This window comes from Nomascus leucogenys, chromosome 21, assembly GCF_006542625.1.
Source record: "Nomascus leucogenys isolate Asia chromosome 21, Asia_NLE_v1, whole genome shotgun sequence".
Taxonomy (NCBI): Eukaryota; Metazoa; Chordata; class Mammalia; order Primates; family Hylobatidae; genus Nomascus; species Nomascus leucogenys.
The window spans coordinates 74,116,177-74,130,326 of record NC_044401.1 but is presented as its reverse complement, the minus strand read 5'-3'; the positions used below and the strand labels follow the sequence as shown (position 1 = coordinate 74,130,326).

At 44.7% G+C, this 14,150-nt stretch overlaps 1 protein-coding gene across 2 annotated transcripts in view; it reads right to left on the bottom strand.

The window, feature by feature from the left end:
- Nucleotides 1-14,150, bottom strand: part of LRIG1 (leucine rich repeats and immunoglobulin like domains 1) — a 123,011-nt gene that overhangs the window by 5,758 nt on the left and 103,103 nt on the right. For both annotated transcript variants that reach the window (XM_030802094.1, XM_030802095.1), the window contains exons 11-13: nt 13,374-13,445; nt 9,355-9,518; nt 1,353-1,673 (exon numbers count right to left, since the gene is read on the bottom strand). In XM_030802094.1, the coding sequence (XP_030657954.1) occupies nt 1,353-1,673; nt 9,355-9,518; nt 13,374-13,445 (557 nt within the window). The remainder of the gene's footprint in view (nt 1-1,352; nt 1,674-9,354; nt 9,519-13,373; nt 13,446-14,150) is intronic.

Below are 14,150 nucleotides of genomic sequence, written 5' to 3'. Positions count from 1 at the left end.
CTTGGGAGAGCAATGGGATGGCTCAGCCGTTTGGATGGGTGTTCAGGGGATGAATGGGATGGCTCATCCATTTGCATGGGTGTTCAGGCAGGCTGCTCCTGCCCACTGCCGTATACCCAGGCAGGAAGCATTCAGCTTGCTAGCTTGCTCAGCCTAAAGATCGATGTGCCAACAGAGTGGGATGCATCCAGCCACAGGTCAGGCACCACCAGAGTTCCTGTCGATGTCAATTCCGGGGAGAGTCTAACAGTTTCCTGAGTCTTCCAGAAGCTGTGAGGACTTGGAATAAGCCAAGACAACCCCACTACAGTGTGGTAAAGAAGGTGTTTCCCTGTGATCTGTGGGGAATTAAAGAGTACAGCAGATCCAGCATTCTGATGATTCTCAAGCCAATTTCTTTTTAACTAGAGGGTTAGTAATCAGGATAACCCCATTAGGTTACTGGGGTGGGATAGTAAACTATTCAAGCTATCTACTCCCCACCCCTCTCCTCCAAACACACAATAACACATGGTCCCCTTGACAAGCTCCAAGGCTGGTTAATGAGTAAAAACCTGTCAACTGCCAGGACAGTGTGTCTTTCAGGCCAGGACTCACACCAGCCTTGCACTCCACTGCCTCTGGAGCAGTAGCTAGCCTCTGACTCCAATGCTGTGCCATCTACTCAAAGAACAGCAGCTTCCCCAGGCTAAGGGGATATTTGGAATTTGGAAACCCAATCTCTTGGCTTATAGAGGATAAGAAATGGACAAAAACACGAGGCTTAGCTCTCCACAATTTGACTTAACATAATAACTAGTTTTTTTGTTTTTGTGTGTTTTTTTTTTTTTTTTTTTTTTGAGGTAAGCCTTGCTTTGACACCCAGGTTGGAATGCAGTGGAGCAATCTCAGTTCACTGCAACCTCCACCTCTTGGGTTCAAGCAATTCTCGTGCCTCAGCCTCCCAAGTAGCTGGGATTACAGGCATGTACCACCACACCTGGCTAATTTTTGTATTTTTAGTAGAGACAGGGTTTCGCTACGTTGGCCACGCTAGTCTTGAACTCCTGGCTTCAAGTGATCTGCCCACCTCAGCCTCCCAACTGCTGGGATTACAGGCATGAGCCATGGCACCCGGCCAATAACTAGATTTTTAAAACTCACCAAAAACAAGTAACTCATTGAGAATAACCCTTGAAATCTGCAAAACTTGCTCTGGGGCAAACCCAGGCAACAGTATGATTTAATAGTGCCCCACAGAAGCATGTGTGTGTCCTGTCTCTCTCAGTCATCTCTACCTGGAAAGCTGAAAGGGCAATCAGGAGTGTGCTTTGTAGGATTCTAGTACTATAACAAAGATGGTGTTTCCATACCATTCACGGTGAGCCTGGCCTTATGTGAATAGGTGGAGCCAAAGTGGTTGGTGATGACACACTGGTAGCGGCCCTCGTGCCCGAAAGTGACCTGGCGGAGGTGCAGGATGGTGGTGTACTCCATCACTTCCCCGTCCTGCGCGTGGACGTGGACAAAGTTCTCCATGTCTGCATTGGTCAGGACTTCGTTGTCCTTCTTCCAGGCAAAGGTCATGGGGGAGCTGCTGCTGCTGGCTGCTGAGCATGTGAACCGGATGTCCTTGCCCACCATAGCCATGGTGGTTTCTGGCTGGGTGATGATCTGTGGCTTCAGGAAGTCATCTGGGGACAGAAGGGTCAACTGTAAACCGCCGGGTTCTTGGTACACAAAGGAACCAGCTGCTGTTCATGCTATAACAAAAACTGACTCAGACACCAAGCAGGAACCAGAGCTTGAGGTCGCTGTGCATCCTCAGCCCCACCAGATGCCATAAGAGTTGCACCGTGGATATCTGACCTCATCTAATTACAAGTCTGTGAGTACTGATCACCTTTATGATCACACTTCTTGATTAGAAATTAACCCACCACTTCTCAGTTCTCAAACCAGCCAGCCTGCAGTTTCCTTAAGACAACTGGCTCTGCCTGCTGACTTTCACACAAAACAGAGTCAGGCACCACTGGTCATGACTGCAGAGATCTTACCCACAAACCTTACTCCAAAAGGAGGGGGGTGTAAAACACTTCCAAAATGTCAGAATAAGGACCTCCAAAAATCTGCACCTCCATTAAAACAAGGAAAACACCTGGAAAAATTGTCAAAAGCAACTTTTTCAGAATTCTGGAAAACCGAAAGCTTAAAACAATCCACGGATTGTTGATTCAAGAAAACAGCAATATCTCAGTAAGAAATGTGAGCTTTGTGGTGTTTTAACTTATCCTAAGCCCCATTCCTCTCTCCCCAGCTCCACCGTAGCCTTGAAACCCAGCAGCCTAGCAACCAGGGAAGGATCAGAATGGGTTCCCCAAAAGCCCCATCCTCAAAACTGACACCATATAGCCTATCTGGCAGCAACATGGAAAGCCCCATTCACAGGATTTGCATTGATCTACCCTGATCTAGTTTGCCCAGCAGGAGAAGCCCTAGCCCCAGGGCACATGACTACAACAATCAGTAGCCACTGTTCAACAGTGCGGCTGTCTGAGGGGACAATACCCATGGGGCCAATAAGCAGCTGGCCAAAAAACTATAAAGGAAAATGTAGGGAATATAGTGCTGATGGTGGGCTTTGAAAAGGTCCAATACATTCCTGGGGATCTAGACAGCCACATGCAGGTGCAAGGCCATGTGCACACCCAGGAAAAACCTGAGGGGGTCCTCATTTCTCACCTGTGGCTGAGCATGACTGTCTACACAAATAGGAAGTGATGGCACAGCCCAACACAAACACACAAGCTGTCGGTAAAGGATAGGAGACAGTGGTTGTGGTGACAAGGACTTCTCTGTCCAACCATTAGCTAACCACTAAACTAAACAAGCAGGGACTTAAGGGGACGGACTTTAGATAGCCTTTGTCCAGGAAAAGTCACTAGGCAAGCTGTAACAATAAACAGCAACAGCAGCAAATCCTGGGGGAGGAGAAAGGGAATATCCAATTTCCAGAGTTGCCACATTATTTTATTTTAAATGCCCAATTTTCAACAAAATATTATGAAACACTCAAATAGGAAAAAAGCAGTCAACAGAAACTGTCTCTGAGGGAGCCCAGACTTAGACTCACTAAATAAACTTTTTAAATCGGCAATTATAGGTATGTTCAAACACCTCAAGGAAACCAAATCTTAAAAAAATCGAAGGGTAGTGGCCAGGTGGGGTGGCTCACACCCGTAATCCCAGCACTTTGGGAGGCTGAGGCAGGAGCATCACGAAGTCAGGAGATCAAGACCATCCTGGCTAACACGGTGAAACCCCATCTCTACCAAAAAAAAAAAAAAATTAGCTGGGTGTGGTGGCAGCTGCCTATAGTCCCAGCTACTAGGGAGGCAGAGGCAGGAGAATGGCATGAACCCGGGAGGTGGAGCTTGCAGTGAAACAAGATCACGCCACTGCACTCCAGCCTGGGTGACAGAGCAAGACTGTCTCAAAAAAAAAAAAAAAAAAAAAAAAAAAAGGATAAAGTATGAGAAAACTTTAAAGCAATAAAGAGAAATTATAGATACGAACCAATTAGAAATTTTGAAACTCAGAAGTACAATAACTGAAATGAAAAATTCACTAGAGGGGCTTGACAGCATAACTGAGCTGGCAGAAGGAAGGGGCAGGGAACTTGAGACAGTCAACTGAGATTATCTAGTCTGAGAAACAAAAAAAGAGGTAAAATGAACAGAACCACAGAGACTTGTGGGACAGCATCAAGCACAACAACATACAAATCATAGGAGGCCAAGAAGGAGAAGAAAGAAAAAGGAACAGAAAAAGTATCTGCAAAACAATGGTCCTGGATTTGATGAGAAATGTGCAGCCACATATCCAAGAATCTTAATGAACTCCAAGTAGAATAAATTCAAAGATCCAAACCCAGATGCATCATAGTCAAGCTGTCAGGTGCCAAAGACAAAGAATCTTGAAAACGCAAAAGAGGAGCAACTCATCACATTCAAGGGATCTTCATTATTATTAATGGCTGATTTCTTACCAGAAACCACAGAGAACAGAAGGCAGTAGGAAGACATTCAAATTACTGGAAGAAAGACGTTCAACCATGAATTCTATGTGTTAAAAAACCTATCCTTCAAAAATGAAGAGGAAATTAAAACATTCCAATGTTTTTAAACACACACAAAGCAAGCTGACTGTTATCAGACCTGCCCCCCAAGAAATCCAGGAGAGTATTTAGTATGGCTGAAATGAAAGGACATCAGATAGCAACTCCAATCCACACCAAGAAATAAAAAATCCCATTAAAGGTAACTACACAGGTAAATACAACACACAGGATACGTGTATTTTTGTAACTCGCTTCTCCTAATTTAAAAGACAACTACATAAAGCAGTAATTATAAGGCTGTGTTCATGGACTTAATGTGTACGACAACAGTAACACAAAGGAAGAAAACTGGATCTTAATAGGTACATAATTTTTGCATATTACTGAAGTTAATTTCATTATTTATTTGAACTAGATTGTTGTAAGATGTTAATTTTAATTCCTATGGGCAAAACTAAGAAAATAACTAAAAAATACCTGTGTGTGTATTGAAAAAACAGGGAATTAAAATAGTACACCAGAAAATATCTATTCAATAAAAAAACTAGTCAGTACTGGAAAAATAATGAAACAGAAAGATAGGACACATAGAAGAAATAAGGGGCAAACTCTACCTTATTAGTAATTGCATTAAAGGAAAATGAATTAAACACTCCAATCAAAAGGCAAAGATTACCGTAATGGATAAAAAACTATGATCCAGCTATAGCCTACAAGAGACACAGTATGGATTCAAAGATACAAATAAGCAGTCAACAAAAGAGAACTAAAGTGTCCATACTACTAACAGACAAAATAGGCTTTAAGACAGGAGTTTTTACTACAGAGACAGAATAATATTTTATAATGTAAAAGGGTCAATGCATCAGAAACACGTAAAAATGATAAATGCATATATACCTAATGGAGCGCCACAAAACATAAAATCTGACCGGATTAAAGGAAGAAATAGTGCAACAATAATAGTTTGTACACTTCAATACCCCACTTTCAACAACGGATAGAACTACTCAGAAGATCAAGGACACAGAAGACTTCAACAGCACTATGAGGGGACTTCAAAAAGTTCATGGAAAACGGAATTATAAACTTTATTTCTCAACATAACCTCCATCAAGTTCGAAACTCTCTTGAGTGATGATACTAGCCATTTAGTCCATCCCTAAAGAACTGAGGGTCCTGGGAATTTAAACCTATCAATGCAGGCTTTTTTATGTTATTAACTGAAGAAAATTGGGTGCCCTTTAAAGATTTTTAAAGATAATAACTAAAAAGAAGTTAGATGGAGCCAAATTAGGACTTTTAGGTGGATGTCTCATGATTTCCCACCAAAACTCTCACAAATTCACTCTTCTTTGCATTAGATCTTCTAGCCAGCACAATTAGGCTAGAGAAAGAAATGAAAGCCACCCAGACTGGAAAGGAAGAAGTGAAACTACCTTTTTGCAAATGACATCATGATCACATAAAAAGAAAATCCTAAAAAATTTACTGAAAAACTGAGAGTAAATGATGTCAGCACATGTGCAGGATACAAGATCAAGATACAAAATTCAATTGCATTTCTTTATACTTGCAATAAATATTTCATTTTTGAAAATCCAAAAGTGAAATTAAGAATTTCATTTACAATAGCAAAAAGAATAAAAACAGAAATACCTTTTAACAGTAGTTCAAGATGTGTACACTGAAAGTGACAAAACACGATGGAAAGAAATGTTTAAGAAGCTAAGAAAAAAAAGGGTGGACAGCCCATCTTCATGGATTGGGAAGACTTAATACTGTTAAGATGGCAATACTTCCCGCATTAGTCTACAGATTCAATGCAACCCACATCCCACTTTACTGCAGAAATTGACAAGCTGATCCAAAAAATTATAGGGAAATGGCAAGGGATCCATAATAGTCAAAACAATTTTGAAAAAGAACAAAATCAAAGGGCTTTGTAACGCTAAGGTTATAAAACTCTTAGAAGAAAATAGAGAAGGAAATCTTTGTGACCTTATCTCAGGCAAATAGTTTATTTGATATGACATCAAAAGCATATCCAATAAAAGAAAAAATAGAGATACTGAACTTCATCAAAATTAAAAACTTTTGCACTTCAACTAACAAGAAAATGAAAAACAGCCCTCAGACTGGGAGAAAATATTGGCACAACATGTATCTTATGAAGGTCTCGTATCCAGAATACATAAAGAACTCTTACAACTAAACAATGAAAAGACAAATGAATACTGGCAAATGATTTAAATAGCTGTTTTTCCAAAGAAGATATATATATGTACAATAAGCACGTAAAAACATGCCTGATATCATTAATCATTAGGGAAGTGCAAATCAAAACCACCATGAGACTCTGTTTTACTCTTACGAGTACATCCAAAATAAAAAAGACAGTTAATAACACATGCTAGCAAAAACGGGGAGAAACTGGAATTCTCTTGCATTGGTGATGGGCATGTAAAATCTTGAAGCCACTTTGGAAAACAGTTTGGCGGTCCCTCAAAAAAGTTGAGCATAGAGTTAGCGTATGACCCAGTAATTCCATTCCTAGGTTTGTACCCAAGAGAATCACACAAAACCCTGTATATGAATTTTCACAGCAGCATTATTCATCATAGCCAAAAAGTGGTGAGAATCTAATGTCCATCATCTGATAAATGGATAAATAAAATGTAAACCCATTTATTCAGCCATTAAAAACAGGAATGAAGTACTGATACGTGCTAAAAAATTATGCTAAGCGAGAAAAGCCAGTTACAAGAGACCATATATTGTATGCTTCCATTTATATTAAATGCCCAGAATAGGCAAATGATAGAGACACAATGAGATTTGTGCTATCAAAGGCCTGGGGGCAGAGAATAGGGAGTGATTACTAATGGTATGGGGATCCTTCTAGTGGTGAGAAAAATGTTCTAAAAGTAGATAACAGTGATGGTTACAGTTGTGACTATTATAAAAACCAATTTATACATTTTAAAGGGGTAAATTTTTATGATATATAAATTATATTTCTTTTTAAAAGCAGCTTTATTGAGAATAGTTCATCTACAACTCACTCATCTAAAGTATACAATTCAGTGGTTTTTAGTATACTCACCAATATGGGCAACCGTCACTACAGTCAATTTTACAACATTTTCGTCACTTCAAAAAGAAATGCTGTACGTTTTAGCTATTACCCCTGTCTTTCCATCCCTCCTCATCCTTAAACTACTACTAACCTAATCTCTACCTCCACAGATTTCCCCATTCTGGACATTTCTATGAATGGAATCATATAATCTAATGGTCTTTTGTGGCTGACTTCTTCCACTTAGCATGACATTGTCAAAGTTCATTCATGTTGTAGGACTACTGATTCCTTTCACAGCCTAATGAATATTCCATTGTATGGCTATACCAGTACCTTTCGTTTATCCAGTCATCCACTGATACCTGGGTTGTGCCCATATTTTGGCTATTATGAATAATGCTGCTATGAACATTCATGGAGAAGTTTCTGTGTGAACATACACATTCATTTCTCTTAGGTATACACCCAAGAGAGGAACTGCCAGGTCATGTCGTAACTGTATGTTGAATTGAGGAACTGCCGAGACTGTTTTCCAAAGTGGCTGCCCCAGTTTACACTCCCACCAGCAGCGTAGGAGGGTTCTCCCTATCCTCAGCAACACTTGTTATTATCTGAGTTTTGGATTCTAGCTGTCCTAGTGGATGTGGAGTGGTTATGTTTCCGTAAAAAAGGAGTGGGAGACTCCATAGAGCCTGAAACCTTGATCTTCTGCCAAGTGTTTTCACGATTCCCATTAACACCTGATGTTTTTAGAGCAGGGAAGCTTGAGCTAAAATGTGGGGGTGGGGATGACAGATGTGAAATAAACAACTCTTGGAATCCAGAATATGCCAGGGCCACAGGCTGGGGGCTAGGTGAACTTACCAAAGTCCTACCTGGCTCACCCAGAGGGAAAGCCTGCCCTATGGCAGGAAAGGGGAGGGAGCGGCGGAAAGCTTCATTTGAGGGAGGTCTATAAACAATTTAAGGGTCAAGGACTTGATGACAATGGGCCAATGAACAACGGATTATACAGCTATTTTGTGCCTGGAGAATGGAGCTGTGTGAGCATTAGATTCCACACAGAAGGCTCCGTAAGACAGATCAGTATGAAAAGCTCAGTTTGGAGAGCTGCTGCCACATTCACAGTGTGTTTAAGACGTGTCCTTGGTCTGGATCCAGAGGAAGTTTAGCAGGCCTGTTCTCAGAAGTGATGATGCTGAAGGTAGGGGTGGATGCATGGAAAGAGGGCGCACACGTCTTGCCTCCAGCAGGCACACTGGCTATTGCTGTGGCCAGAAAGTAGGAGAGAGAAGTGGCCCACAAGGGTCACCATACGGATGGGTGAGTTCCTGGTTAGGATCCTCACAGCAGGGATCTCAAGGCTCAAGGCAGACCAGTGAGCACAAAAGGCAGGAGGGACTTACACCTGCCCAGCAGTTCCAGTCAGGCCTGGGAATCCCACTCTTGCTCCCGCTTAGAGCAAAAAAAAATAGGAAAAACTCAAAATTCATCTCATTTTTTCACCATGTCTTCCTGACCGTGAGCCTGTGTCAATCCTGTCTGAGCTAGCCCGCGTGTGTGTTTTCAGCTGTTCAGCATTTTCTGTGCTCTCTGCAACCAAACTTGGATCCCGACTCCCAGTCAAAAAGATGGCAAGAGCTACATTCCGGCCATCAGAAGGCAAAAAGAATGTAAAGCTGCAAGTGCAGATTTCAGTGGTTTGGAGAAACAGCAAGAGTACAAGTCAACATCAAGGAATTATTTTTACCACAACAACTGTTCTCCTGAGACTTGTTCTTCCTGTATTTAACCTTTCATTCCTGGGGTTGGAAAGAAACACACATTAAAACCCCAGCCTCGTACACTGAGTAAATTCACAGCTAAACCCGGGCACCAGAGCCTTTCTGAAACAACAGAACTATCTTCCTGTAACTGATTATTCTGATTTGTAACTGAACCAACTTACACTCCCTTCTGATTAAATGCATGTCCTCCAAGAACCACATAATGAGGCAACTCTACGGTAAATACTGTGTGTGGTTTCAGCGAGAAATAAATTGCATCCAGCAGCTGATCTGTAACCACGGGCTGGGGTTTACTCTGATCACAGGAATTACTCCCATAATGAAGAGTACCTCCTGGCTTCCTTGCCCTTCATGAAGGAGAAAAAAAGTTACAAAGAAAGTCTTACCACACACGAAACTCTCTGGTGGCACAGAGAAAATGCTCTGACCCTTCAGTGATTCTGGGTGGGCACAGGTGGCTGTCACAAAGGCCTGCAGCATCCTGCCCATTAGCCACGGGGGCAGCCACTTCAGCTGGCAGTCACACAGGAAGCTGTTGCTGCTGATATGGCTGAAAGAAACACAACAGTGGGTGCTTCAGGTGCAGCCGCAAAGGAGGGATACTCCCTTCACACACACAATGATCGGTCGCCTCCAATCAGCTTCTCAAGTTAACACCAGCAAGCTGGAAGGGAGAAATGGTTTTTCTCACAGTTCCTCTCCAATTTCCCAGGGCAGTGCATATAACCCACCTGGAGTTGCTGACTGCATCGGTCAGCAGTGGAACCCACCACTCTGCACATCGAACAAGCTCACACGTGATGCTGGGGCTGCTGACCCGAGGACAACAGGAGCAGCAGCAACGTGGAGCTTACGCGTGTTCTGGGACAGACACTGTTCCTTTGTGACCCTGGGCCGCCTTCTGACCTCTCCTGACCTCTGATACACCCAACAGTGCTATGCTGCCACCGTCCCCGCTCTGGTTTTTCCCACTTTCCTGATATACTACTTGGAGCTTCCAAACTCAGCCTGAGACTTTGATCCAAATTTTGCAACGAGTTCTGAGGAGGGCTCTTTTGCCTCATGGCTGTTCCTTTTCCATTTGGCAAAGCTGCATGTTTTCTTACTTCCAAATGTAATAAGCCTCGTCACTGTGCCACCCTCTTGTTTTTGCCTTGATCTTTGCACCAGTATTCTTCAGGGGACCGGCAGAATTCGGCTCTGCTCCCTAAATAGTGCTTGTTAGTTAATTGCCACTGCCCAGGGAGCATGAGAATGCACAACTTTAGCTTTGTGGGGCTCCAACCAAAACAGAGAATATTTTCTTTTTCATTTCTCAGCAACTAAGGAGAAGCTTTTTAAACAGAAATCAGAATCGCCATCTCAGCGGACATTCCTTCCTGAGGAGTCACTTGAAGATAAGCTGCCTCGTTCCTGGAAGACCTCAGAATGATGGCTGGCCCACCATAAGGGAAGACTGCGAAAGAGCGCACACAGGCTTCCCTGCAATACGCTGTCTCTGGTACATGGTGACAAACAGGAGGCACAGGTATGCGCAGAAATTCCAAAAACATCATGCTGGCCAAGAGCACGACCTTGGCCACCTTCTCCACCCACCACTGTCCTCAGACATCAACAAAGCAACCAAATGGACTGGCCTCCCCTTTTCTTCTATTTCTCTCCAGATTTCTAATGAGCGGAGAAACTGTCACAGCAAGGAAAAAACGAAATGTAAGCAGATGACCCAAGGCTAAATTGAGTAAAATCCACTCTTCCTCATGTTCCCCATCACCCCTAGATGAGTTGGGCATCTTATTAAAATAATTATAATTTTGGAAAGTGCTTTTCCAAAAACAGAAATAACTTATCTCAAGGCCATTATAACTGGGATGCTGGCCCATATTAGATCTTAAAATCAGATTAAGAGTTTGCATTTTTATTTCACGGGCAGGTAGCGTTCTGCTGAGAGCTATCTGGAGGGCTGTCCTATTGCAGAGTCACTGCAGGTGGCGGAAGGGCTGTCAAGGCCATCCCTGAGGAAATGGTCAATTCCCATGCAGCGTTTGGGGAGGGCAGCTCCCAGGAGTGCCCCCTGCATGGGGGTCGGGCTGGCTGCGCCAGGCATGGGGGAACTCAGCCTGGATGGAGAACTCTCCACTGTCAGAAGCACCTCCAGCTCCCCAGCAAGAGGGCAGTTCCGTGCAGTCAGGCAGAACAGCCTGGGCACTGTTCATGAAAGCCTAGGAGAGGAGGCTGGGCCATCCCTGTGCGATGTTAAGCATTTGTGCAGGACACAGGGACATATTCCATTTGAACCACGGGAACAAAATGGGGAAAACAAATTTGACATTTATCTTTGATCAGACACATGTGGAAAGGGCTAAGCCTCATCCTACACACGGCCTGGACGTGTGGGGCTAACGCCTTTGAGGATTTCCTACTTCTTCCACCATGAAACCCACCTCAGACAGGAGGCCAGACTCCAGGAAGACAGTGGGTACTCGGGGTGGAGACAGCATGTTCCTAAACAGCAAGTTAAGACTGAGAGGATACATGGGGGGAGGGCCTGGGGCCAAGCAGTAGCGAGGATTCCAACCCCTAGGCTCTGCAGGCCCCTGCTGCCCTTCCTCCACCCATGAAGAGCACAGCGCCATCGGCTCTACTGCCTTCTGCGGCCATCCCAGGGCTTCGCTGGCTCACATGGTGCATTTTCATGATTCCAACTCAAAGTGTGTTTCTAATCATCACTTGTGGAAATTTACCCAGAGGATGACTAAGTGCACAGTACAACCTGACTTGATCTGATGGAGAAGAAAATGACCAAGTGGAATTAACCGTTTCTCCCATCTGAGGACTGGGCACAGGGCCAGCCCCAGCTAGGTACGTGCAGCAATGATGGGAAACCCAGGCAGGAGACCGAGGCTGAGCCTCCAGAACTATGCAGAAGCACGCTGGGGGTCCGAGCTTCCGGAAGGGTCCAGTTCCTCCCAATTTCCCAAAGAAAATCTTATCCCCCTCCTCCCTCCTTCTCTCAAAATACCTTCTTCCCATTTAAAGTGAATCACGTATTTTTCACTCCTGATATCCTATCTGAAAGTTTGAAAGACAAGGTGAAAGAATTACACAGTGAATGCTCCTGTGCCCCACCGCTTGTCTTCTACAACCAATGTTTCATTCCACTTGCTTTACTGCCAGTGCACCTCTGAATCCAGCCTTCCACGGTGGTCTGGAATCATCTCCTCCCCTGCTCTGGAAGGAGAGCCATGGAATCCTTTCTGTATGTTCTGTCTCACCCGACAGATGGAGGCAGAGCTGCTGAGGCTGGAAGAGGGAAGGCCCTGGGCACGGGGCAGCTGTCAGCAGAGCCCTGAGCTCCATGAACCCGTCACAAACACCCGCTCCAAGATCCAACCCTTGCCAGGACAGCATCTGTTCAGCAGGCCTGAGGCTCACGGCGCGCCCAATGTCACAGGGCAAGTGCCCAGGCCACCTTCCCTCCTCACTCAGAGTGGTGTCACCCGGCCCGCTTCAGTTCCCAGCTATGGGGAATGCACCTCGTTTCCCCAGTCCCAGCCTCCCTGCCCCAACTAGGGTCCATCAGGCGTGGCCTCGGGGAATGGGGATGATGTCAGGGCACAGAGATGTCTGTCCTGTGGCACCTGCCATTCTGTCAGCGCTTCTAGGAACCAAAAGTTACCCCTTCAGGGAACTGATATCATGGCTAGAACTTACTGGCTGTAGAATCAGATTCATGTCTAGCTAAAAAAAAAAAAAAAAAAAAAAAAAGGAAACTTGGGTGTTACACCTGAGGACCTAGACTAGCTGCCCTGCCAGAGAGTAGGATACGGAGAAGCTTTTCCAACCTGGTCACCCAAGAGCCCACGGTCCAAGTCCACAGTGGCAGCACCACCACCTGTGAACCGTGCCCAGAAAGCTTGGAAATGGTATGGGCAGACATCACTGCACCCCAAGCATCCCATCCCCTCCAGAGCTCTGCGTTGCTCACAGCCCACCAGGCTCTGAAGCAGCCCCTCTCAACACAGGCCTTTATTGTAAGCAAGCCCAAAAGATGAAAACTCGTCCCTGACATTAAATTAAAGGCGTGATTATCCACTCTATAGAGGAGAGTATATTTCACATTGTCTGGAACAGTGGTTAGCAAGCTTCAGCCTGCGGCCCCACTGCCTGCTTCTGTCAATGTGACTTCATGGGCACACAGCCACACCCACCAGCTTCTGTATTGTCTACGGCTGCTTTCTGCTACAATGACACAATCAAGTAGTCATGACAGAGACCCTGTGGCCCACAAAATCCAAATGATGTACCATGTGGCCTTTTAACAAATGAGCATAATGCAACTGCAGAAGTTTCTTACTCTGAAAGTCTCCGCTCCCATTAATCAGACCCAGGGAATCCAGATACTTACAGCTCTTTAAGATTCTTCATCTTCACAAAGGCATCAAACTGGACAGATCTGATGGCATTCCCTCCAAGGTTCCTGAAACAGAACATACATACTTATGCAAAGAAACCCTAGGTACACCTGAGGGGTTTTCAGGACAGTCCCGGTTTCACAGATGACCCACAGGGACTAGCCAGACCTGTGTCCTAACTACTACAGGTGGCTGTTGTTTCCCAAATCGCAACACAACCCCACGGAATAACTCAGGAGCCAAGCCAGCCTTAGGGCACCATCAAAGCTGGGCTGAGGCCTGCTCAGCAAGGCAAAACCTTTCCCAACAGAATTAAGAGTCAAACTTGATTCAAAGAGGAATAAAGAATCACATACATGAGGCATCCTCCCCAGGTGGGAACGGCATGAATGTCTCAGGGGTGGCTCCGTCCCCTTCCTCCCAGGGTCTCAGAAGCAACCACAACAAACTGGTTCAGCCCAGCACCTACTCTGCATTGTTAAGCTGCTTTAATGGAGGCAACAGGCTTGGCCAGGAGGAAGAGCCTTGGTGGAGGAGGCAAAGAGGCCAGGGGTCCATGAAGGAGTCGGCGCAGGGGTGAGGCTGCGCAGCAGGAGTGGGGAGGGTATTTATCCAAATACCAGCTGAATTAACTGGGAGCACACCCACTGGCCATATGTTCTGTAACTGTTCCTGGCATAGGCAACATAAAGGCCAAAGTTGAAGCTGACTTATAATGAGAAGGAAGCAGCTGGTGTTTCCAAAGAGCCTGTTTCTCGGTTTACAAAGAT